The 27,760-nt window shown below is 41.2% G+C and overlaps 1 protein-coding gene across 1 annotated transcript; it reads left to right on the forward strand.

Annotated features, from left to right (window-relative positions):
- Nucleotides 1–5,258: 5,258 nt before the first annotated feature.
- On the forward strand, nt 5,259–26,115 carry LZTR1 (leucine zipper like post translational regulator 1). The gene is made up of 20 exons (XM_072141897.1): nt 5,259–5,642; nt 6,469–6,531; nt 7,405–7,461; nt 8,083–8,162; nt 8,754–8,862; nt 9,281–9,364; nt 10,432–10,489; nt 10,684–10,823; nt 11,517–11,718; nt 13,281–13,391; nt 15,111–15,203; nt 15,642–15,737; nt 16,545–16,731; nt 17,388–17,557; nt 17,769–17,925; nt 18,229–18,355; nt 20,330–20,479; nt 21,918–22,023; nt 22,575–22,655; nt 23,999–26,115. Exons 1-20 carry the CDS (start codon nt 5,494–5,496, stop codon nt 24,113–24,115), a joined length of 2,337 nt encoding a protein of 778 aa, XP_071997998.1. The 5' UTR covers nt 5,259–5,493; the 3' UTR covers nt 24,116–26,115.
- The last annotated feature ends 1,645 nt before the right edge of the window (nt 26,116–27,760 follow it).

A 27,760-nucleotide genomic window follows, 5' to 3' on the forward strand; every position in this document is an offset into this window, starting at 1 on the left:
TAAGAACACACTTTCTCTCTTATTGCCTCTTGTAATTTTTTTTTTTTTTTTAATGATACGATGAACATTCGATCCTCTTTGCCTAATGTAGCTACATATTAACACAGCAACCCAGAACATGTCCATAAAGTTATATGTAACACCAAAAACACACATGTTCTGGAATAAAGTTTTTATCTCACACATCCTGCATTACTTACACCTATGTTATGATGTTCTCACTCAAATTCTTATGAAGCGCGGAGGGTTCTGTTATTGTGCAGCTAAAACAATGGCACACATCTAAACATGACTTTTATTATCTCATTATCTTGAGTTATGGATATATAGTTATTTATTTGGGTTACCATTGTGTAAGGGAGCGTATAATGATAGATCTGTGTGACGCTCAGTGCAATTTTATGCAAAAATAGTTTGGTGTCCCCTGTGGATTTAAGTGGATTTAACGTTCCCTTTGCTGCATATTTTGGTGAATATACACGTGTGGGGTCTGTATGATCTCCTCACATCTTACTGTTTTAGGTAAGTATGTTGAATTTTCATGCAATTTTTGCATTGTATTGCCGTTTGCTGCGAAGTTGCTTGAAGGTGGTAGTGTGTATGAATTTAAAAGTTATTCTTGTTTACATGGTGATTTTTGGGGAAATTAGATTTTGAATGAACAGGAGCTTTTTATTTTGTGCATTATATATTTGTGGATAACATTCAAATATGTCACGGTTTTTGTTTCAGCATTTTAGGGAGTATAAATTTTTGATGTTGTGTATTGCGGTATATATATATCTTCTCACTTTGTGTTATTATTTTTAAATCCCTATTTGCATGGCCGGCGCCAGCACCCGGCTTACCCGGGCAAGTGCCGGGGCCCCAGAGGTTCCAGAGGGGCCCACGGCACCAACTGGCAACATAAGTAAACTCAATTACATCGGCATACTTGTCGCCGATGTAATTGAGATAAGCGCCGCACTCACACTGCCGGCGCGGCTGACAGGGGGCGGCACCGCAAGCAAACCCACAAAAAACTTAATAGCATCGGCGCGGCGGATGTATTGCTGCCGGAGAGCATCTAATACTGTGCAGGACGCTGCCGACATGATGACTTCACGCCACCAGCGTCCCTGCTGCTGCACAGAAGACGCTGCTCTCACTCTGAAGAGGAAGCAGATGTAGAAGATGCGTGCAACGCTTGAGGTAAGTTGGCTTTTATTATTTTTTTTCTGGCCACTAATAATGTGTATTTTATTAATCAATGGATCCTGTCAGCGGTGTATATTAATTAATGGAGGGGGGGGTATATTAATTAATGGAGCCTGGAGGGTATATTAATTACTGTAATCTGGCTGGGGGGGGGGGGTGTAAATTAATTAATGGAGCCTGGAGGGCATAATAATTATTGTATTCTGGCTGGGGGGGGGGCTATATTAATTAATGGAGCGGGGGGTATATATTAATTAATGGAGCCTGGAGGGTATATTAAGTACTGTATTCTGGCTGGGGGGGGGTATATTAATTAATGGAGCCTGGGGGGGGTGTATATTAATTAATGGAGCCTGGGGGAGGGGATATATATTAATTAATGGAGCTTCGAGGGTATATTAATTACTGTATTCTGGCTGGGGGGGGTGTATATTAATTAATTGAGCCAGGCTGGAGGGTGTATATTACTAAATGGAGTCTGGGGGGCTGTATATTAATATTGGTATCTTGAGGTTCTGTGTTTTTAATGCCACCACATGAGTTCACTGCTAAGGGGCCCAGTGAGGCACTGTCGCCCAGGGGCCCACTGAAACCTGGAGCCGGCCCTGCCTATTTGTGCGTAAACCTCCACTTCGATGTGAGTTCTATGTAAAAACTGACGTTATCAAGGCATTTTCAATGCACTTTTTGTTTAATAATTTGTGTTTGTCACAAAGTTACAAATAATATAAGGTAAATATTTTCTGTTTGGAGCATATTTTAAGTATTTTTTATAATATGTTTCAGTTTGAATCAAAATTGCACGAAGGTGCACTCTTTAATGCAATTAAACTCTTTAATGCAATTTTGAAAATTGGGCGTGTCTGCATTCAGAAAATATATGGTTTGCTGAGGTTTACTTTAATTCTTTTTGCTGTAATTTGGATTTGATTTTTTAAATGTCAAAGTTCTAAAAATTTCTCTGGCCAATAACGTGACAAAATATACAGAAATGCCTGGTAGTGAAAGGGTTAGTACCCCTTGGTTGAATTCCCAGGTGAAGATGCTTATCATCTATCTCCTGTCTGTGTATCTATATCTCGCTTTTTCTCTATCTATTTTTCAGTCAATCTTCTATTTCTCTTCTACTGCATTTATCTCTCATATACCTCCTGTATATATCATCAACTTTATAGTTCTGCATCCAGAAATCTCTATCATCTTTTATATTTATCTTCTATCATAATAATTATAATTAATAATTCCTTTATTTATATAGCGCACACAGATTCCGCAGCGCTGCACAGAGCTTGTCAGATCACCTTGGGGCTCACAATCTATTCAACCTACCAGTAAGTTTTTGGAGTGTTGCAGGAAACCGGAGGACCCGGAGGAAACCCACACAAACACCATAAGAACATACAAACTCTTTACAGATGTTGACCAGTGCTGCAAGGCTTTTGCCCAGGGCCCCACTTTGTCTAAAATCGGCCCTGTTTATACCTAGAATGGAAGATTGTTCCATTGTGTGAACATCGATCTATATGATGCATACTATTATAAAGAGGCTGGTATATTCAACATGGACCCTGAACCCAGGAAAATACAGCACATATGCAATCTGTGAAGGTAACCTGGGTTTAGTGGGATGCAGTGACACAAAGGTGTTTCAAAGCTAATAGGATTATATATTAAGTGAGCGCTCTCTCAAGCTGATGGAGCTTATTGTCTCATATGAAAAGTTTGCAAAAGTTAAGAGCGAAATAGAGACTTCAAACTAAACTACAAGAAGTAAACTCACAATCCATATTGGATGAACGTGTGAACAAACTAAAGAAGCCTCTCCTACAGTTTGAAAATAATATTATAGACAAAAAAATGAAAATTAAAAAGAGATGTCCTGGAATATAAAAATAACAAAGGTTACAACTGGAAAAGGGAATATCCTGATAGAGAAAACATTACCCGCACTCCCAGACTTAAAGGGGTCATCCCTTTAAGCACTTTTTAGCAAATAATTGATATTGTTTGCGTAATAAAGGTTATAAAATTTTCCAATATACTTTCTGTATCAATTTTTCACAGTTTTCGAGATCTCTGCTTGCTGTCTTCTTGCTGTCATGCAACAGGTAGCTTCATGGTTCATCTACTTCCTGTAGATGAAAACCAGTCCATGGTCATGTGATGTCACACAGGTGCATGACTCGTTATAACACAAAGGGGCATATTTATCAAAACTAGTGCCGGTGGATTGTGCAGAGTGCGCCCTATTAATTGAAACTGGCGCGTGGTCTTCTTGAATCTGGATCCCCCTGCACTGCTTTGGAAGTGATCATCATTTTTTTATGCTGCAGAATTGTGGGGCACGTCAGTAATAAATGTGGCGCAAACTTTGATGAAGCATTAACATTTTTTCTGTCTTGTCCGGCACAGTGCAGCCACGACACAAAACTGGCGAGAGACACTTGTTCAAAGACTTTAATAAATGTGGCCCACATTGTAATCAAAAGTGTTTGCTGCTAACAAGCCTTGCACCTGTGTGACATCACATCACCATGGACTTGTGATTACCTACAACAATGAAACTTCCTGATGCATGACAACAAGGCGACAGCAAGCAGAGATTTAGAAAACTCTGTAGAATTCATACAGAAAGTAAATCAGAAAATTGAATATTCTTTCATTACACAAACAATATTAATTATTTGTGGATAAACCCAATAAGAGCAAAAGCAAGGAAGAAATACCGTTCAATTAAGCAGCAGGTAACAGGCTGTAAACTTTCCTTTCTGCAAGTAAACATAATTCAATGAGTCTGATTGGCTGTGGATCAGTAATTTGGAGTGTACCAGAGCCCTAGTCCAGTGGTCAGGGGGCTGGCTAGTAGAAGCTCGGATTGGCTCTGCTACTTGAGCAGCAGGCTGGCAGTGTCTATGGAATTAGCACAGGCAGACCCTCATTTAGCACACTGGCTTACTAAGGGTGATGGCACACGTGGCGTTTTGAACCCGTTTTTGGGCTGTTTTTAAGCAGTCAGTCAAAAAAAGTTTTTTAAAAAACGCATCCATTTTTGACAGGTTAGTCCAATTACCTTAATTCAAACTAGTCAAAAACGCATGCTTTTTCAAAAGTGGACAGCATAAAAATGGCTCAAAAACGGGTTAAAAACGTCACATGTGCCATCACCCTAAGGGCGCGTTCACACGTTCCGCCCAGGGGCCCGGGACTTGGGCCGATCGCATATGCGTTTACTGGGAAACCCATGCAATTGATAACACGATCGCATGCGCTTCTCTGGAAACGCATATGCGACCGCCACGAGCCCTGCCCCCTGTGCGCCAGCATCGTGTTATGAACGTGACCCTAGCGGAACGTGTGAACGCGCTCTCAGGCTGCATTAAGACGAACATATGTCCGCACAGCTATGGCAAGGTGGACATACGTCTGCGCCTCCAGTCTCCTTTGAAATACATTGCATACGCGGCATATTACGGAGAAAGTTAGAACAAGTCCGCTACGTGCAGCCATGGGGGAAGTATACTTATGGCTGCAAACTTGTGGCTGTACATAAGTCTCCCATACAGTCGTCTGACTTAGGGTGATGGCACACGTGACGTTTTTGGGCCGTTTTTAGTTGTGTGTTTTCAGATCTTAAAAAAACATGCGTTTTTGAAAACACATGCATTTTTCGTTAAGATAATTGATTAAACCTGTCAAAAACACATGCGTTTTTTTACGATCTGAAAATGCATGACTAAAAACGGCCTAAAAACGCCACGTGTGCCACACTCACTGAAGATTGACACTGATTCAGAGGCTTAGAATGAGCTCCAATTTATAAACTTTTGCAGAGCTAATTCTAAAGCATGCTGAGCTTGCTATAGGTAAAGCCCTGGGTTTTGGTGTGAGATCTCTTAAAGGACAGGGTTGGTGCAGAGATTATGTATATTTTAAAACTGTCTTTGGTATCAGAAATAATTTCTCGAAGAAACACCACAATCTGTAAGACACTAGAATGGCGTTAATTTCATTTTTCGCCACTAGATGTCGCTGCAGTACACTGCTGTCTCTTTACCATAGAGTTCCGAGGTTGGCTGGACAGGCTGACGTCCCGTCTTCTTCCTGTCGGCTAGTGCCGCTCCTGTGCTTGTGTCTTCCTGGTGCAGATGGCAGCGGTGCCCGCACTATGTGCCTGGTAGAGGCCTGGCAGTGGGCATGCGGTGTCCCGGCACTGGGAGCTGTAATGGCTGAGCATTGAGCTACCGCCTCCGCCCTTTACATTGTATCATATACAGGGGCGCAATTCCTGTGGCCCCAATGGCGTGCAAGTCCAAGGTGGCCCCCAGTGTAGATTTCGACCACAGTTGCTCTGACAGTGTTGAGTACCTGACTCTCAATTTTGGGCCCTTTGAGAGTGTTCACCGCTGGAGACGGCTGCTGCCCTGTGATGAGTTTGTGGGGGCCAGGTAAGCCGGGCACAGCGCTGGCACATAGCGGAGATGTACAGCCATGTATGTGGGCACAGCGCTGGCACATAGCGGAGATGTACAGCCATGTATGTGGGCACAGCGCTGGCACATAGCGGAGATGTACAGCCATGTATGGGGGCACAGCGCTGGCACATAGCGGAGATGTACAGCCATGTATGTGGGCACAGCGCTGGCACATAGCGGAGATGTACAGCCATGTATGTGGGCACAGCACTGGCACATAGCTGAGATGTACAGCCATGTATGTGGGCACAGCGCTGGCACTTAGCAGAGATGTACAGCCATGTATGTGGGCACAGTGCTGGCACATAGCGGAGATCTACAGCCATGTATGTGGGCACAGTGCTGGCACATAGCGGAGATGTACAGCCATGTATGTGGGCACAGCGCTGGCACATAGCGGAGATGTACAGCCATGTATGTGGGCACAGCGCTGGCACATAGCAGAGATGTACAGCCATGTATGTGGGCACAGTGCTGGCACATAGCGGAGATGTACAGCCATGTATGTGGGCACAGTGCTGGCACATAGCTGAGATGTACAGCCATGTATGTGGGCACAGCGCTGGCACATAGCTGAGATGTACAGCCATGTATGTGGGCACAGCGCTGGCACATAGCTGAGATGTACAGCCATGTATGTGGGCACAGCGCTGGCACATAGCGGAGATGTACAGCCATGTATGTGGGCACAGCGCTGGCACATAGCAGAGATGTACAGCCATGTATGTGGGCACAGCGCATTGAAGAGAACAGACTCCAGAGACTGAAAATAACTCTGTGTTCATTCTATGTTTTACAGACGAAGCAAACATACTGTTGTAGCTTACAAAGACGCCATTTACGTCTTTGGTGGTGATAACGGGTAAGTGATGGCCTTTATGTAAGTGTATATACCAGTTACATCACAGATTTCTGATGAGACATAATAATGGGCAGAACTCCAGTTAAACAAACTTGGGCTGCATTCACACTTCCGTATGCGGGCCATACATACGTCCCCCGTAGATGGCAATGGCGGCAAGGAGCGATACGGTGCCGCAAATGGGGAAAAAGATAGGACAAGTGTTACGGCCTGTACGAAGTGCATCACTATGGAGAGGGGTCACCCCTCCTCCTCTCCATGGCGCAGAATGTGTGCCTGCCCAGCGGGCATATGTTCTTGTAAATGCAGCCTTACACTAAAAGTCCCCATGTACATTAGATAAAAGTTGTCAAAGTCATGGATTTTGGCGAATTTGTCTAAAAATCTAATGTGCATGTCCTGGTTCCTTTTTCAAAGAGATCTGCTTTTTGGGGAAGAAGGATCCTTTGTTCCAGCTGCTGCCAAAAAGGGGTTCATATGACAGCTATTCCTCCATCACCTCCAATGCACATGCATGCTCGTTGCATGTGTTCTTAATACAAAGAGCAGGATAAGTCTCTGCCAGACATTTCTGGGAACCAAGTATAAAGTCTTGTTACAAGTGAAGCAGAAATTGTAGTAGTAGACAAGTGGATGTACCCAGTATACTCCATAACTGTTATCAGCAAATGGCTCTAGGGTTGTAATCACTGAGCTCACAGACTGCCATGGGGGCTGGGGTTAGTATGCTAACCCTCAGCAGCGCTATCTTCTGCTATGTAAGATGAAAGTTGAAATCTAATATATATTAGAAGCATATTTATGAGGACAGAGCTCCTGTATATAAAGAATAGATGTAATTATGTGCATTAATCCTCTGCGTCTTATCTACAGGAAAAACATGTTAAATGACTTGCTGAGGTTCGATGTGAAAGACTGCTCCTGGTGCAGGTACCATACAGCACATGTGCAATACCCCTACTAAACCACACGTACTGGAGGAAGCCGTGCACTTTTTTGACATACACAGTTAAAGGGAATGTGTTGCCAATTTCAGTTTTGACAGAATAAAACTAGATTGAAAAGTGTTTTTTTTAAATTTGTTTTCTATTATCTGATTGTAGATTATCTTTTATTCTACTTTTTGTCCTGGATTATGCAGGCTGCCATATTGGCTGGGCCCTAGATTGCTTACAGCAGCCTCACGGCCATTGGTCGCAAGAGATTGAAGAAAATTCATTGATGTCTATGGAGAGTTTTCCCAACATGCTCTGTGCACATGGGAGGAGTAGATAAGGTCGTTTTGCAAGATTTTCTTGCATAGATCATTTAATAAATCATGGATTTTTTGCATAGATAATTTAAGTTTCAGTTTCACAGTGTGTACATACAGTATATTACCAACCTAAATGAGAGAGAGCAGAAGTGAGGATATTAGGAGCAAGAACAGCTTATTCCAACCAAACTTGTATTTTATAATGAGGTTGCCATGAAGTCAAGATCACTTCTTCTGCTTTAGTATTAACACAAAATTGTGTTATATATGTTATATTCTCTTTGTGCTTCAAACAGGGCTTTTACTACAGGAACTCCCCCTGCACCAAGATATCACCACTCTGCAGTTGTCTATGGAAGCAGCATGTTTGTGTTTGGTAAGTAACCTGAAACTGCAGATATAAGATTTCTGTGTGAAAGTGGGGTATCTGTTTGTGAGTGCTGCATGGGAGCCGTATCCCACTATAAGCTAAACATATTGGAGCACATTTACTAAAAAAAGTACAAACTGCACCATGTACAGTTATTCTGTGTAGTATACAGGGTGCGCCAGATTCATGAAATGTTGCGCCCGTTTTTTTTGGCGCAATTTTAACATGGGGGGGGGGGTGTAACACACTTCTGTCGGACGATGCATGATAACTGTGGCGCACCAACCGACTTTGCACCAGAATGCCCCTTTCAGTGCAGAATTTTTGCATTGGGTATATTGCAGCCGCAATACATATATGGCATGGACACTTCTTAAATACATGTGCAAACAGTTTGCACATAAAAGAATGTACAAAGTCTGACAGAAAACTGGCGCACAGAGTCCTTAGTAAATGTGCCCCATTATGTGAACAAAGCCATATCTTTCCTTTTGTCTAGTCATTTTTTTTCCTTGTAATGTCATTTTGAGAATGAAACACAGTTAGTAATTGACAACTTCCCTTATGTTCAACTGGGGTTGCATACTTAATTCCAAGGTGGCTATACTGGTGACATCTATTCTAATTCCAACCTGAAGAATAAGAATGATCTCTTTGAGTACAAGTTTGGGACTGGCCTCTGGACAGAATGGAAAATTGAAGGAAGGTAAGCAGACAATACATATATACACAAGCAATACATGTATCTGTAATATATATTGATATACACATATCTTATCCCTAAATTGTTCCTTTCCAAGGCTGCAATTTTACAAAAATCAGTTTGTAAACTTATGAAATTCACCTGATCTGAGTCATTCACACTAATTGAGTCACGCATATTAAATTTTACATACATTGTCCTGTATCTTTTTGTAAAGATAAAAATCACCATATGTTTCTCCCTTCATGATATTCCCCTGGTGTGGGTTTAAAAAAATTGCATTAGAAACCCTGTAAATGTGTTCTTACCCTCCTATGGCCTATGCAAGGATAACATGTGAACACTTGTTCCTGATTATTCCGCTGTGTGATACATTACATCAGTGAGTGGCACATGATATTGTTTTTCCTTTTTATTTCAGATTACCAGTGGCTCGCTCCGCACATGGAGCTACAGTGTACAATGATAAGCTGTGGATCTTTGCTGGATATGATGGAAATGCCAGGTACTGAAATGAATATGAGACAACATCCTGTAGCAAATATGAAAAGATTCTTTTATTTATGAAATACACATGTAGGGCTTGAATGCACAACTAATTACAATATTATGTCAGTGGCCTGAATATGGGCATGGTTATGGGCATGATTGTGGCACTGAAATAGTGTGTTTCTTGGGGCCTATCATTTTAAAGGGATATTCCCACAAAGACAAGTTTTTTTAAATACACTCAGGATAACAAAATGACACATTCTCTAATTCACTGTTATTAACAAAAATACAGCATTTTACAGATATAAGTCCAACCTGTTACTATCAGTCCATGGTGTACACAATTTCCGTTGCCCCTAGACCCTGTAACTTAGGGTTGGGTGGCTGCCATCTTGGATTTCTGTGTGACGGTCATGGAGTTGAGTTTTTCTCTCTGCTCCCTGCACTCTAGCCACGCCCCCTACAGTCCAGGACGGACCTCACACTGATACACAGACACTGACTTCCTGCCGGCAGCAGCAGCATGAGGTGTTTAAACCTACAGACAGACAAGTTCTTCTTCTCGGGAGGCACGGCAGATCTAGTGATCTCTCTCCTCTATTTCTGTGTCATATACTAGTACAATGTTCAGAAGGTAAATTAAAGTGTATATAAACCTGAACTCTGATAATGTAAGCACATTGTATCTCACAGAACTAGATGGATCATAATGTGGCTGTTTAGAGTCCCCGTCTACACCCTGTAATTTTACACTGACCATCATAGCAGCTAAAACTGCCTAAAATTGTGAAGTAATAAATTATCTTTGTGTTCACATCACTAGAGGGTTGAAATTTGAGAATTTGCTTTCATGGAAAAAACCCCTTTAAGGAGTAATGGGTGAAATTCTTAAATTATGCTGTGGAGTATTACTGTAACAGACCTGAATTTTTTTTAAAAAAAGGACATTATTAGCTTATATTGTAACTGAACAGACTATTCACTACAAAAGTTATACATTGTACATGACATGCTATGCATTCTTTTATGATTTTACACTACATTATCAGTGTGTTGATATATGTGTTTTTTTTCATTTAGGTTGAATGACATGTGGACCATCAGTTTGCAAGATCGAGAGTCAGCAACTTGGGAAGAGGTGCAATGGAGACTTTATTGTTTCAATGGTCAATATTTTCACTGTAAAGAAGTAGGCTTGTAAAGGACACGATATTGCAATATTATCGTACAGTTGAGGCCAATGTGGATGTTGAATAGTGTTCTGAGTTTGTAGATAAGATACTAGTTAAATGTTAATGTGGATAATCACCACAATATTCATGTAACTTGCAGATTGAGCAAAGTGGAGAGATCCCTCCTTCCTGCTGTAACTTCCCCGTCGCTGTCTGTAGGGACAAAATGTTTGTCTTCTCTGGTCAGAGTGGAGCGAAGATCACCAACAACTTGTTCCAGTTTGAGTTTGCAGAGAAAGTGTAAGAACTGAATGTGATGATTATATAATATACTAGTAGTAATTATATATGTATTATCTACTATTGGATGAAAATGTTAGTGGGCATTTCAAGTACCACAAATAACAGATCCATGATCACATTACGTGGCTTAAACGCCAATGATGAGATTAAATATTACCCAACTGCTATAGGACCTGCTCTGATTTTTGCTGTTCAGGCATTTGGCTCACACACGTATCTATGGAAACCAAAGCCGCATTTGTGACCCCATATTTGTCTTTTTGCCTGTCCATTGAATGCGTATACGTGTATATTGCAATTGTTTGTCTCAGATTAGCTCAATGAATTATTATTATAGGTACCTCCCACTCCACACACACTGATGAGCTGCTGATAATCCTGCTTTTATGTTGCATAAAGGATACAAACATTTGCTTAGATTGTTTGTTTGCTTTATGGACATCTGATCGGCAGCCCAGTTATTTGGAATAAGTGTTTCTATTATCATGTTTCTAATAATTGGCCAAATAATGGGGTGTAAGGCCCAGGCATGCAGATCAGCATCTTATTCTCCACTTCCTTTTAAAAACAAGTGCATGCTCATTCTAGCCAAGTATGCATGTGTCTGGGAGATTCAGAAACATGGCCATATTATGACCAGCATTAGACAGTGACAGAACCTAGTAATGTACATATCTGATCTGTTTACAGCTGGATGCGCATTCCTACTGAGCACCTATTGCGTGGGTCACCACCACCTCCACAAAGACGTTATGGGCACACAATGGTGGCATTTGATCGCCACCTCTATGTATTTGGTGGGGCAGCAGACAACACTTTACCCAATGAGCTGCATTGCTATGATGTGGATTCCCAATCCTGGGAGGTAATACAGCCCAGTCCAGACAGTGAGGTAAGGACCACTCATATTCTGATAAATTATCAACATTAGGCCTCATTCACACAGCCACAATGGAGGTCGTGATCTGGTTGCATGATTTGTGACCAGATCACGGCCCCCAGATTTCAATGGTTCCTGGTCACGCCACGGTGAGCACACAATTTATTATCATAACAGTATTGAGCCGCTCTTCTGCCTATGCAGGGAGGAGTGGTGTTGAATGCTCACACCTCTTCCTCCCAGGCCTGTGCTTGCCCGAGATGGGGTTAGGGCGAGCACGCAGTCATGTGAATGAGCCCTTAGAGTCTTGATCAGTTTTCACTGCCTGTAGAAGGTTGTCCCCTCATTTAACCCCTTAAGGACCAGGCCCTTTTTCGTTTTTGCGTTTTTATTTTTCACTCCCCACCTTCAAAAATCTATAACTTTTTTATTTTTCCATGTACAGAGCTGTGTGATGTCTTATTTTCTGTGTAACAAATTGCACTTCATAGTGATGGTATTAAATATTCCATGCCATGTACTGGGAAGCGGAAAAAAAATTCTAAATGCAGTGAAAATGATGAAAAAACACATTTGCGCCATTTCTTGTAGGCTTGGTTTGTACAGCTTTCACTGTGCGCCCCAAATGACATGTCTTCTTCATTCATTGGGTCAATACGATCACGGGGATACCAAATTTGTATAGGTTTTATAATGTTTTCATACATTTACAAAAATTAAAACCTCCTGTACAGAAAAAAATTCTTCATTTTGCCGTGTTCTTGCGCTAATAACTTTTTCATACTTTAGTGTACAGAGCTGTGGGTGGTGTCATTTTTTGCGACTTCTGATGACATTTTCAACGCTTTTATTTTTAGGACTGTGCGACCTTTTGATCACTTTTTATAGAATTTTTTCTATTTTTCAAAATGGCAAAAAAATGCAATTTGCGACTTCAGGCGCTATTTTCCGCTACGGGGTAAAACGCAGTGAAAAACGGTTATTATATTTTGATAGATCGGGCATTTTCGGACGCGGCGATACCTAATGTGTTTAGGATTTTTAGTGTTTATTCATATTTATATCAGTTCTAGGGAAAGGGGGTGATTTGAATTTTTATGTTTTTTTAATATAATTTTTTTTTTAAACTTTTTTAAATTTTTTTTTTTTACTATTTTTCAGACTCCCTAGGGTACTTTAACCCTAGGTTGTCTGATTGATCCTATCATATACTGCCATACTGCAGTATGGCAGTATATGGGGATTTTGCATACCATCTATTACAATGTGCAGATCGCATATTGTAATAGATAGCCGAGATCATGATAGCCTCGGATCTTGATGTCACACCGATCGCGCGTGTTAGCGACGGGCATTTGCTTCATCATGAAGCAAATGCCCGGTGAGTATGAAGAGGGTTCAGCCCGTGAGCCCTCTTCATACTCCCCCATGCGCAGCAAGACGTAAGGGTACGTCTTATTGCGCTATGGGGTTAATGTACGTTAACCATGATTTGAAACGTATCCTTGGCTCTGTGAATATCAGTCTGCAGTGGCTTTTCCTCGTCTATAAATATCTATACCTTTATATTACAGCTGCCTAGTGGTCGCCTGTTCCATGCTGCAGCTGTTATCGCTGACGCCATGTATATCTTTGGTGGGACCGTGGATAACAATGTCAGGAGTGGAGAAATGTATCGTTTTCAGGTAAGAAAGTGAATAGAGTGTACACCACTAGTGTAACCTGTGCCACCGTGGGGTGAAAACTTAATACCGTTTTAACAAAAAACTAAAATCACAAGAATATAAATATGAGACACAGACCTGAAAAAACATTGTATTGTCATGATCCCATGGGCTGCACACAGTGCAGTGGACAGGAATCCCTGCATTATAGCAAAATATAATGCAGAGATGTTCCCTCTGCCGACCAAACAGCCGTGCTGGAGCTGTAGCAGTAACACTTCTGTAACTGTAACCGTTCCAGCACGGCTGTTCGTCCGTTACTCACAGACCATTACAGATGCTTCCTACAGACTTGCCTGGGAGTTTGACATAAACTCCCAGCTGTCTTGGCAACCAATCATGGTGCCCTGATGATGTCATCTGGGGCGCTGATCGATACCAAGATGGCGGCAACTGTGCGCTGTCCACATTTAAGTTCCCCCGCCACCTTTGCCCAGTGTTAGTGATGGGTGTTTGCTGCATTATACATACAGTGAGTATGAAAAGGGTTCAGCCTGTGAGCCCTCTCCTAATTCTCTCTCCCATAACAGGACGTTTAGGAACGTCCAAATGCAGTAAGGGGTTAATAAAGGCATTTACTTTTTTAGCCCAAATGTGACACACAACTTTTTTTCTCTGTTCTGTGTATATAAATACTTATAGTCTAAGGTGCCGTAATATGGGTACAGGGTCTCAACAACTGTTTCTCAGACACTCTGCACGTACGCAGGAATTATCAGACCAAACCTAGATTTGCCAAATTGATCTGATTTCAGTTCATCCGTTCTGGGTTCCTCCAGTAAATCCCACATATGTACAGAGAGACTTTGCTGGGTCAAACTCACTCATGGGCAACCAGCATAAGGTTTTCATGAAAATTGTAACCTTTTAAGGTACTCCCTCATAGCAATAAGACTACATTCAATTTGTCTTATGGAAACGTTCAACATATACACCCGGAAAGCCTAGTATTTGCCTCGATCTGCCCAGTATAGATTGGATCCTGCAGGAAACACATGTAAAGACACAGAAAGCTGCATATTTACATCCTGCTGAGTGACATATACGTTCAGCAGAGGCCATAATAGCTTCTAACTATTCGCAGAACTGTATTGCTTACACCCCCGGCCTCCCTGAGCCTGAGTTATGGGAGGTCCCCAGTGATGTAACTACCCCTAATAGGACAGTTGCATCACTAGTGAAACAACCTGCACATTGGCCTTCTGGAGGGAGGGGAAGAACCGAATAAAGTATCCCACTGTGTGTGAATACAATGGGATATGTCCAAGCTGTCTGTTGTAAGGACATGTTGGGAATCCTACCAACATTTCCTTACAATGGAGGTCTTAAAACGAGATAAGAATGTAGCCTAATTAGAAAATATCAACAAAAATTGTATCTGGCCATACATTTAGTGGGCATTACAGGGAACCTAGTCATACTCCACTCTGCCCGATAAAGGCAGCTTCGGGAGTTGGGTTTCCTACCCACATCTGTGTGACTTGATGGATTTCTAAACAGAGACAGGGTGTCTAATAACAACCATTTACTTTTGGAGTAATGAGTCCAGAGGGAGGCAAACACCCTACAAAGCTGATGCCAATTGGCCCATAGTAAGTACAAATTCTTTTAAACATGTACAAAGAAAAATACATTTCTATATTTTATTTCATACTTGGTTTTACCTTTCTTCTCCCCCAGTTCTCTTGTTATCCAAAATGCACTTTGCATGAGGACTATGGAAGATTATTTGAGAACCAACAATTCTGTGATGTGGAATTTATTTTGGGAGAAGTGAGTACTTGCTTATTCGTTCTCCATTATTAGTCAGTGTTCTGAATGTATGCCCACCCAGCTACGGCCGTTCAGGCATGCGTCCAGCCGTGCACATGGAGAAAGATTGGACATGACCGTATCGCTCCATGCGGCCATACATACGCCCCTCTTATGTTTGTGTAAATGCAGCCTTAGGGATTTCACAGGTGGGCAGTGGATTTCACCTTACAGCAAAGCCCAGAAATTGAGCTATAATGGCTGATATAATTGTAATCCTCTTTCTATAGACATATTCATAATTTTTAAAATCTTAACAGCAATATCTTTGCTAGTTCTGATGTGTAACAAGTTGGATGCTATTATTTCACAATTGTCTTGTCGTCTAAATTGATTTATTACATAATGTCTTAAACCATATTCTTTATCCACTGCAAAAAAAAAAAAAAAAAACTCAAGAAAGAGGAGCGAGTCCGAGGTCACATTTCTATCATTACTGCTCGATGTAAATATCTCCGGAAGAAAATTACTCAAGCGAGAGAGAGGCAGCGACAAGTACGTACAGTAATGCAATAGTATGGTGTTTAACCCATTCGAAACCGTGTAGAATTCTATTTCTTTTACAGCCCAGTTATAATCCAGATCTGCAGCTTTTGCAAGGGCTCATGGCAGGTCTTTCACCCTGAAGAGCTTTATATTCTCTACACTGAGCTGCTTAACAGCCCTTACTCTCAGGAGCTGTATCAGGATACCTACAGCAGTCACTCAAAGCGGAGGGGAGGTGATGCGGATCAGATCATTGCAATGACCAGAAAGCTCTTTAGGCTAAAAGACAAACCCCAAATTTCCTTTTTACACTCCTGCTGCTACTTGCTGCACACAAATGTATGATTACATACACTTCTCCCACTATTAGACCTTTACTGCTGTTTTTTATCTAAAACCGTTCTATACCTGAAAAAAGATAGGACAAACCCTATCTTTTCTCGTATTTCGGCGCCGTGTATCTCTATGGAGAGGGGCGGGGGTCACAAACACTCTCCCCCTCCTCCTCTCCCGTGCGTCCACCGTGCTATGGTACCGCGGGCACACGTTCGTGTGAATTTGCCCTTAAGCTGAAAGAACTGCTCCCAGGGCAAATCTTCAAAGTCCAAAAAGAATTAACCCTTGGGAGGGGAACTCCTCTTTGCTGAATGTTTCTGTAACCACTAGGACCTAATAACAGTGAGGAGGTTGATCCTCACATTTCACAAATAAGTTTATTTGATGAGCATATCTTTGACTGTGTGTTCATTGCTGCTTCTGTTAACCCTTTATATACAAACCTGATTTAAATAGAATTACTGTTTTATGCTCCATCAGAAAGAAAAGCAGGATCCAGAAGAAGATGGCCAAAGTATACAGCAGAAGCAGGAGACTGCTTGTGGACCCCAGAAAACTAGTCGGTGTCTTCCTATGCTGGATGTGATCATCCGAGATGCAGAAGCTCGGCCATTTGAATTGCTAATGCAGTTTTTATACACAGACAAGATAAAATACCCACGGAAAGGTTAGTTTTCAGAAAATAAAAGCAGGGATTGTTTCTTGCTTTAGCGAGTGGTGATAATATTGTAAGGTCAAACAGGGAGCAGTCTCCATTTTGGATAAAAGTATTTTAATAGGGAACCTGTCAGGTGGTATTTCCATCCGAGCATGTTTACTCTTTTCCCAAGACAAAACAAGTTTTCAACTTCAGTTTTCTCTAGTTATGATTACTGAAAGAAACTTCATCTAGTCTTGCAGCCATCATGCAAACAGTACTGTCCGTACAGTTTTGACCTCAGATGGGAAGGGACAGGTCAATCAAGCATTAGATCAGGTTAATTTGGATATGACCATCAAATGTTTCAAAAACCTATTACTTGAGTTTTCAGAAACTGAAAGTTTGATGAGTAGAATCATGGAAAAGGTCAATACATGCAGGGACCAGTTTAGGGGGGAGAAATCCAACTGACAGGTTCCCATTAAATGTAAAAAGGGGGTCAGTAAAAGAAAGTGACATATTAACTTGTTTCCTTTAATCCGTGTAGAGTACATTGGAATGAGTAATATGCATTTCATTGTGTTATTTCCCACATTTAGCCCTACAAAGATGGATGATTTTGTGTTGAATTTTGTAGACGGTTATAAAAGATGATTTTTCTTTTCTTTTTTTTGCTCCTTTAGGTCATGTCCAGGACGTCCTTCTCATTATGGATGTGTACAAGCTGGCTCTGCATTTCAAGCTGTCACGGCTGGAGCAGCTCTGTGTTCAGTACATAGAAGCATCTGTTGACCTTCAGAATGTCCTTGTAGTGTGTGAAAATGCCAACAAGCTGCAGCTGGACCAGCTGAAGGTAATACTGGTCCTGCCCAGCTCAAGGCTGTTACTTTTCACAGCATGGGAAGCAGCAGATGGCATTGTGTTGCAGACATTCATCTAACCTTCCGGTTTCTCGCACCAGACTGATCCAGTTAGCCTACCTGCGATTCCATAGAATAGTTTGAGAGGTTAAAATGTTCATTTAATATAGTAATAAAGAACTAACCTTACACTCTTTCCATCAGGAACACTGCTTAAACTTTGTTGTAAAGGAATCCCACTTCAACCAGGTGATAATGATGAAAGAGTTTGAGCACCTGTCATCCTCCCTGATCGTGGAAATTGTACGGAGGAAGCAGCAGCCTCCCATCCGGATCCACTCTGATCAGCCTGTTGATATAGGTTTGGATTTTTTGTTCTAGTTCTGTCAGGTCTATTTGTTGTCATGTGTAGAAGTCCTGTGTCTGCAGGTGGTAATGGTGCAGTAATATAGCTACTGCAAACTTGTATTTTGTGTACAACCTTCCTATTCAGTAAAGCAGTATTCTATCATCGCACAAATATGAAGTTTGTACCCAATAAGCTGAGTAAATGAACATTGTATTTTACTGCAAAGCATTGATGTATTAAAGATGAAGTTGCTAGGTTAAATGCAGATACATAAGTTTTTAGTTTGTTTGTTTTTTTTTTTATTTTGTCGTACAGGCACCTCCCTAGTCCAAGATATGAAGGCTTATCTGGAGGGTGCAGGAAGAGATTTTTGTGACATCACTTTGCTGCTGGATGGACACCCAAGACCTGCACACAAAGCCATCCTGGCTGCTCGCTCGAGGTAAGCATAGTGAGCAGTCGACGCTCTATATTGTTTAGAAATCATTATCTCAACAATATTGCTTTGTAATTCCCACAGAAAAAAATGGAGGACAGGACTAGTTCATTCCTGGGGGACATTATTTCAGGACAATCACGGATTAAAGGGGTATTCTCGTCTGGGCATTCACATTCAGTTTCATTAATCTGCCATATATAAACGTTTCTTCAATTAGATGTTATTAAAAAAAATGTTCCTGTGTGAAGATAATTTCCTATAAATGTAGTCATGTTGTCCCTTAGAAACGAGATGGCTTCCGTGGATACGACCACCTCTGCCTGAGAGATTGCACAAATAAACAAAAAGGTTTTGTCCAGGAGTTACTGCATGTCCCGCACCCGTCCTGTGGTAATGATCGCTTAATCCAGGAGGTCAGGCAGGACTCTATAGCGCAAGTCTGGCCACCGCTGCCAGAGTGTGACGTGGTCGTATCCGAGGAAGCCATGTCGTTTCTAAGGGACAACATGACTACATTTATGAGAAATTATCTTCACACAGGAACATTTTTTTTAATAACATCTAATTGAAGAAATGTTTATACATGGAAGATTAGTGAAACTGAATGTGAGTGCCCAGACAAGAATACCCCTTTAACTCTTATAGGCAGCTAAATGGGACTCGCACTGGGACCCCCAGCAGGTCTACCAGCAGTTTTGACCATACAAGGATGCAGACAGGATTATGTAGCAGTCCTGGAGAGCAGTGTAACCATATCTTTGTGTATGTTATTTGTGACAGCGGGGCTGCAAAAATTTATATTCTAGGATTGTAGCTGGACTTCACTGAACACGACACAGCCCCAGGCTTCTGGTTGGATATTATAGCTGAAGGAGGGGGTTGGGAGTAGTTTGAATGCAGAGAGCAAAAAACACAGCAACAGTTTAAAGAGAACCCGTCATGCAAAATAACCCCCCTAAACTAAATATATTTTCATAAACTGCCATTAGAGAGCATTGCCTCTATCCCTTCATTGTCCCTCTATATGCCTGTAAACCTAAGCAATGAGGTCCTAAAGCTGTATGCAAATGACCTGTGAAATGTCCAATGAAGCATTAGCATATTCAAGCTGTCCACTCTATTCATGAGTGGGAGGCACAGCCACACTCCCAGTGCATGACTGACAGCCTGTATAATGATGTGCTTCCTGGTGCTGGTGGCCACGCCCCCTGCAGCCTGTGTGTGCATGTGTGTGTATATAGGAGAGATACAGCAGCTCCAGGCAGCAATGTTACAGCAGAGCATGTCAGATTCATGTGTAGCTGATGTCTGTGTCTCTCACCTGTATATTAGGAGGATGCAGCATGTCAGCAGATGCAGCACACACACTAGCCATGCTTTACTATACATTACACACAGACATGAGCAGGGGGAGGAGAGGGGAGGGGTAACAGGGGTGACATCACTGCCTCTGACCATGTGACCAGCCTCATTTACATAATAAAGAATAGATGATTTTACAATGAATAATGTATGAAATAACTAGATAAAGGCTGGGATGGATCCTTGTGAGCTGCTCCAACAGGTAGTAGTGACAGAAATAGTGACACAGACCTGATGACAGGTGTCCTTTAAGGTCCTCCCTTCTTATTAAGTTTTGTGTAAAAGCTTGTGTAACCATTAGCTTAACCCATTATGGTTTACATTGTCTACTGTTCTTGCCATGATTCATTACAGCACTTCTGAGGGTACAGAACATATCTCCTATTGTCTCATTTGATTGTTATTACTCTTTAATGCCTTGTTTTATATGCACCCCATAATCCGTACAGCTCTGCGGAATATGATGGGGCTTTAAAAATATAGATTTATCATTATCTGGTGGTTAAACTGACAAATGTCTGGCAATGAAGAAAGACAACTCATATGAATGTTGAAGTTTCAATTCACTTTGACCTTTGTAAGTAAATAAACTCTCCCCTATGGTTCTCCTTGCAGCTACTTTGAGGCCATGTTCCGCTCTTTCATGCCTGAGGATGGGCAAGTCAATATTTCTATTGGTGAGATGGTGCCCAGCAAACAAGCCTTTGAATCCCTACTGCGTTACATCTATTACGGAGAAGTCAATATGCCACCTGAAGACTCCCTGTATCCTTTTAACCCATTCATAACCACGGGAGAGTGGTACCTGAATGCCCAGGTCAATGTTTGTAGTCCTATTATTCTATATAGATGACAATATCTTTTGGACCAGGTTTACATATCAGAATGTTTTTGTTTTTTTTTTCCTTCTTTTTTTTCCTCATGCCACGTGAGACTTTAACTTGATGGCAAAGTTTGGAATCTACTGATCTTGGTAGATCTAGAGGTAGATTCCCAATCTCTTCCTCACCCCAATGCAGTTTTAACTATCTTTTGTATTGGAGTTTAACTGTTTTAATACTTTATTTGATATATCTGCAGATTACATGCAGAGACTAATAGGAGGGGGGTTGAGGGATAGTAGAACCTGAGAGCTCCCGGGGCTAAGGTTACTCCATGCCCCAAGTAACCCTGCAGATCAGCCACCTCCTTGCAGATTCATGCCGCTTGTGAACGTGGAGGCACGGCCCACGCAGGCTCAGGGTGCTTCTCTGGTTAGAGAGAAGGGCTTCACAGAAGCTCCTGGTTCCCTCAAGGCTACACTGTGTGGCCGCATTTACGAGCAAGGAGGCGCATATGCAGGGCTACTCGGGACGTGGAGTAGCCTTGGCAACGGGAGCTCTCAGAGGCTACACTATGCCCCGAGTAGCCCCCGCAGGTAATTTGCATATATAACAAAAATAGTTTTAAAACATTTAGGCTGCATTACAGAAAATAATAAAACAGTATAAGGCTACATTCACACACATGTATGGGGGACGTATATACGGTCGATAAATGTCCCCCATACCCTTCTATGGGCTCACGGCACCGTATGGGAGCGGTACGGTGCAGCACACATGCGGCGGGCATACATTGTGTGCATGTACCCTAAGGCAGACATCAGGAATTCACTTCTGGAAGTAGATTACAGATGGTAGATTCCCTTTAATTACATGTTTTGTATTTTACAAAATTAGCAGATTAGATGTTTTTGTCTTACATGTAGTAAGATTTAATAAACCTTTACAAAAATATGTACGTTGTCAATCCGTTGCCCTTCCCCAGGTTCGGTTACAGGTGCAGAGGATGCATGTACTTGTACAAACTGTCACCTCTGTCTCCCTGTTTCTCCATACATATTTTGCCTCCAGCTGATAGACTGGAGAGGGGAACACACTTCAAATGGTAAAATCTTCTGGATTAGGACATCTATAGCAGAGTGGCAATCATGATGGGGTTAAACTAACAAGTTTTATGTCTTGTCTATGATACATGGAAAAAGTTACAGAGGTTACTAAAATTTGTTGGCAATCATGCCTGTCTCCACGGAATGTATGTACCATAACAATAACTAATATAGGATAGGGTGTTTCTGCTCCGCCAATACCCCTTGACCTCAAAATAGTAACAATAAAGCAGATTTGTTGAAATTATCTTCTGTCTTACTTAACATGAACACCAGATATTTGTTCTCTGCGCCATATTATTATGGATTCTTTAGCAACCGGCTGCAGGCCTATTGCCGACAAAATCTCGAGATGAACGTGACTGTGGAGAATGTGCTCCAGGTAAAGGAATCTGTGAATTAATGATCTATTTATGTGGTAGGAGGCTTGGGAGGTATGTGTGAGAGGACAGTAATAAAAGTGGATGTATTTAAAGCTATTAAAGGTCATTTTTAGCTGGTGACCGGTTCCAGTAGCCTATGCTATGCTGATTTTATGCCTTTGTCAGCATTCTGAATCATATCTGTACTTTATAAAACTTTATTTCCTGACTACCTGCCAGCAGTGTGTGGGGAGTACCGGCGGGGGTAATGTGAAATAAAGTTTTATAAAGTACAGAAATGATTCTGAATGCTGACAAAGGCATTTATAAAATCTGCATAGGACAGGCTGTTGGAACCTGTCACCAGCTAAAAATGACATTCCTGGTGACCGTTTCGCTTTATTGTACAGACCAGGGACCAAATGTGGTACAGAAGTTAGCAAAATGTACACATGATATTGGACTGATGGACTTCAGATAGAGTTTGGGAAATATTGTAATATGTGAATCAACCAACTTACAGTTCCAACAATAGGACAGAACCAGTGTTAATGCGAGTTCTGTGTTTCAGATCTTAGAAGCTGCAGACAAGACACAAGCACTGGATATGAAGAAGCATTGCCTTCACATCATTGTCCATCAGTTCACCAAGGTTGGTGGCATCTTTTCTGGGGCTCTGGGATCATGTTGTCCTGTCATCTTCCATTTTGAAACAACTGTGCCTTACCAAAATGCTGGTTCTCTGCTGTAACTCTGCTCCCGCTCTGAATGTTATCAGTGTGTGTGGAAGTAGTGGGTTGAACATACAATGTTTGGAATGGTTTCATCTGTCTTCACCTGGAGGGTTTGCTTCCATTGTGCCATCTGAGTATCTGAGTCCAGTCTTCATGATTATAAGAGTAGTGATTAATTCGGGTTAATCCGTTCACCAGACCCCTCTTCCATCTTTCCAACATCTTTCACTTGAGGACTTTTAACCACTTCTGCTGCACACTTTTTTTTTAAATATTGGAGAAGATGGTGCCTTAAATTAGTGGTAAATGTCCGCTCTCTGGCTCCCATCAATCCTAAGAATTAAGCACTTCTTGGGATGAAGCCATCTTCGTTTTCTTGCACAGTAGGTGCTCAGGGCTCTGCATCCAGTACTGTATTGTGTTAATAGGGCTCATAGAGGTCAGGCAGCCATGATCATACAGGGACTTGCTCCCTGTTTATAACATGAGGCAACCCCTGTTGATTTCTAGCCATAACCAATGCATTTTCATTGATTGATATTGAATGCAGAAAGGTAGCAACAGACTGATACTGCTACACAATTACTTGGAGTACTTTCTTTATATATTGTTTTGTCTCTTGTGTATTTTTATGCCCTTACCGCTTTTAAGCATGTGGAGAATAAAACCAATTATTTATTGTCTGTTTGTCTGTCCACTCTCTGTACATAACTACTACTCTGATATGTCTGTTGCTTTTCCATAATAAGCTAAAATGGTTTTTTGGGTTTTCCAGGATGTTCTAAAATGGGTCGGAGATCAGGCAATGTGTAAAATAAAATAAAAAGTTATTTGCCAAGTACATGGAGGATTGTGATATGAAAAGGTTCACCCAGAATCTGCTTCTGTATCATTTCAATGAGCGGCAGCTTCTTCGTTTATTAGGGGGTTGGAGGGAAGGATATGAAGTGTGTTATATGCACACAAATGAATATCTGCTTCTGAAATCCGCACCCAAATCTGTTTCATAAGACCACCGGTGCTGAGCGGCAGAGGTTTGGACAGGTAGTAATTGGGTTTTATTTCATCACATTGCCTGTTTTATGAATCTCCTGGCCAACCCTTCTATGACGCTCATTATAGTGAGTGCAGCCTATTAATATAATGGCGAGTGAAGCCTATCAATAATACTCTAAATGTGACCGAAATACATCAGAATTGGGTCTGCCGCCTCCAGCAGGGCTATCTGCTTAACCACTCCTCCTCATTCTCCCTCCTGAAGGTCGCCAAGCTGCCGAACCTGCGCTCATTGAGCCAGCCTTTACTCATCAACATTATCGAGTCTCTGGCCAGCCACATCTCAGACAAGCAATGTGCCGAGCTAGGCTCAGACATATGACGGCTTTCTAGGGCAGAGCTGTGAACGATGGATGAAGCATTCCTCGCTGCTGGAAGACACGGGACCATGAAGTGGTGATGGAGAGGCCTGACTGTACTGTATTCTGCATTATAGCAGTGAAAAGTCAAGTATCACTAAGGGTGTGACCTGCAATGTATCATTACCATGAGCTGTCTAGAAGCTGCTTATATGAGGCTGTAATTGCACATCTATTTCCTATAATATTTTTCCTCTTACCATGCCCTTTATTTTACTTCATCTGCTATTTTATTTGGACCTAGTTGTTATATGTACATATAATAGACAATTCCTGTAATATAGGACCATGTGGAGGTGCATACAATGTACTGTGGTTTACGTGAAGGCAGCTGCCTCGCGTATCCCTGTCTATTACATTACTGCGGACAGTAGTGCATTGGGTCGGAAGAGGCAACAATCTGGACATGAAAATCATTAAAGGGTTTTAATCTTTTCATTGTAATTATTCATGTGTATCACAAGTATACGTCATACTTGTCGGCAACCAAGGGGATTGTTATATCAGAGCTGGCAGGAGAAATCAAACAATCCAAATTCTTCTTAAAATGTATTGTTTATTTGCCCAAGTATTAACTAAAATTTATACACGTCCCTTTTTAATATTTGGCAAATGTGAAAAAAAAAATCCATTTTATGAAGAATTCGGATTGATCGATCCTGGCCGTGAGAACCGATATAACAATCCTCCTGGGTGCCGACAAGTTGTTCTTCGCTGCTGCTGTGTCCTGGAACATGAACATCAATTAGATGGGAAACGGCTGCTGCAATTTATTATTTTGCTTGTAACATCCACCGTAAAAATGAGTCTCACCATTAGTTGTGTGTTGATGGGTGTGTCTATGATATCACACAAGGGTCTGCGCCCGGTTTCTACTCTTCTCTTTATCGTTTCATCCCGGCCCAAGGAGAATCTCTTTATTGTATATGCTGTATAAAGCAATCTCCATTCGTCTGAGAGTCTAGGAAAGTAAAGTTTCAATTGATATATACAGCATAGGGATTCCTTTCCCTGAGCTGCTGTAATTCTGGGTGACATTGGAGTGAGCTTCACTCCTTCCCTGTGCGCCTATGTTTATGTTCTCCACGACGAGATCCATGAAGTACAGAAATCACTATGAGCAAGGGCCTATCAGACGGAACAAGCTCTGAAGCACAGAAGTCTCCATTGTAAGGCTCTTCAACTTTTAGCAAATACTTGCAGCCACAGACTAGGGACCTTGATTTATTCCATATTATTGCATGCGTTAGACATTGCCAAGTATCACTTCAAAACAACACATACATATAACATAAAGCTTCTTTTAAAGAGATCTGTGCGCTTTATATGCTGCCACCTTGTAACTACAGAGGTATCTTGGAATAAAAATGACCAAAAAAAAGCCCTGCAGGAAAGCACCAAGCACATAATTTATTTACTACTTTGACCCCTTTTGTTCTGATCAATTCATGAGGTTCCTGACATCATTTCATGGAATATGTCCTATTGATTAGCCAGAAGCAGTTACCATTTTCAGTATTGCCATCAAACTTGTATCCACTTGATATCACGCGATCACTATCTGTGGTTCTTCAGTCATTATAATGGACGTAGCCGAGCATGGTGGGAAATGCATGGCTCTAAGGAAGCTGTTTGGAGCTGCTAATGTAAAACCTCTGAATCCTAATTGATCTTGAATTACCTCTAGTTCTAAATCACATGTAGTGGAAACGGCAACCTGGGTGTTATTGTGAAGTGGTTTTCCAATATTTTTCGAGGACGTTATTATCAGGTAATAAGATATTCCAAAATCGCTTTAGCATTTTCCCTTCTGGTATGGATGATATAACTGCATGATTCTATACTGTACACATCTGTGTATCCATAATGTACATAGTAAATGCATCATTCTCTTCTGTATATTGTGATGTAAGAGAAAGCGGCCATGTATCAATCTACAAATAAAATGTATTTATTGCTGTAATGGTGTCTGATCATTATTTTTGCAGTTTATATAAAAACACATTTATCAATGGCAATAAGAACGTTACACACATAACTCTATTACTTATCCATGTGAGATTGTAGGAAGCTCTAATACCCCGAGTGCCTGTAGATTCTTGTATCTTCTTCTCTGTATAAATGGGTTTCATGGTTTCTGGATACTTTTGATTTTAAAGGTGCATGACGGGAAGATTGTGCAGCGCTGTGATAACTTAGATAATGGTTTAAAACCACCAATGCTCATGACCACAGGTTACCGCAGTTACTGACCGCACATTTTCCATTCTAGCCCATCTACTGGTAACTATCAGGGTTCTTTTCCAAAGCTTATAATAGATTCCTGTCACTGTTCAATTGTCTTAACTGTAATGTCACTGTAACTAGACAATTTATCCAGGACAAGAACATATAAAAGCCAAACATGAAGAAATCATTCAGTAAATCTCTGTATAAGGCCGGTTTAGGATTGGGGGCTCTAAGAATCTACTTTTGTTCTTCTCCCATTGTATAACCAGTAAATTCTGCATTTATATACATTATATGATGTGCAGAGGGCTGGATTGTAACATTCAATGTTAATGGATTTGATTAAATATATCTATGTAATGAGATAACAGAACATTTTATTTCCATTGTTACCATTCAGGTCCTGTCTTTTACGTTTTATCAAGTCTTTTCTCAGTGCAGCCAACAATAGGTCATTAGACTTTACAAAGACACAGATATCACAAAGAACCATGCCCTTAGGGCTCCACTTTCTGGAGTCAGAGTGAAACTTTTATCAACAATGTGCAGGTTTTACAGTCCTAAAAGCTTGTAAATCCCCAGAAGTGTCTTAGTATTAAACTCTGCCAGGCATGTGTCTGGACAGAAGGATACAGGGATAGGTTACCTTAAGAGAGCTGACATGTAAGGGGCATGAGAATCCATTATTGCACTTAATGAGTCATTCGTAAGATGTTGTTTTTTTAATTAGTCATTAGTTTATTTTTTCATAAGTTATTAATCAAGTATTTATTTCTGTCCTCCCACTCCCAACATGTGCTGTACTATTACGGCGTGCACTGGGGAAGGGATTAATGAGGGGAGTCTGCTACTGGACATTTTATTCATGAGGGGGCTCTGCTGGTCATTTTATTATTGAGGGGAGGATACTGGACATTTTATTAAATTGGAGCCGCTGCATTTCTCGCCCATTTCTCAGTAAGTTTTGCTAGTTTTTGAGGTAAAATTAGGGCCTTGGCTTATATATGATTGTATAACTTGTCATCTGGATTTCTGTGGACTGTCCTACTTTGTGATTGGTTGATTTTCCAATTACAAATAGCTGGAGCAGCCTAGTTAAAATGAAAAGACTATCAATAAATTGTTATACTTGGTATTTCCTCAAATTTACATCACTATACCATATAGATAGATCAGTAGCTTTTTCAGTTTAACAGCAAAGAAACATGGACAGATCATGGACAGACTTGCCAAGTGCAAGTTCCAATGCAGTTTTTGATATTTATCTAAAAAAAAATTACAAAATTCTTACCTTTTAAGTATTCAAAAATGCCCAATAGGTATGGCAAGACCACAATAAATCTCTGCTACTTAAAAGAAATCTACTAGCAGGATCGTGT

The sequence above is a fragment of the Engystomops pustulosus genome, chromosome 1 (assembly GCF_040894005.1).
Source record: "Engystomops pustulosus chromosome 1, aEngPut4.maternal, whole genome shotgun sequence".
Classification (NCBI taxonomy): Eukaryota; Metazoa; Chordata; class Amphibia; order Anura; family Leptodactylidae; genus Engystomops; species Engystomops pustulosus.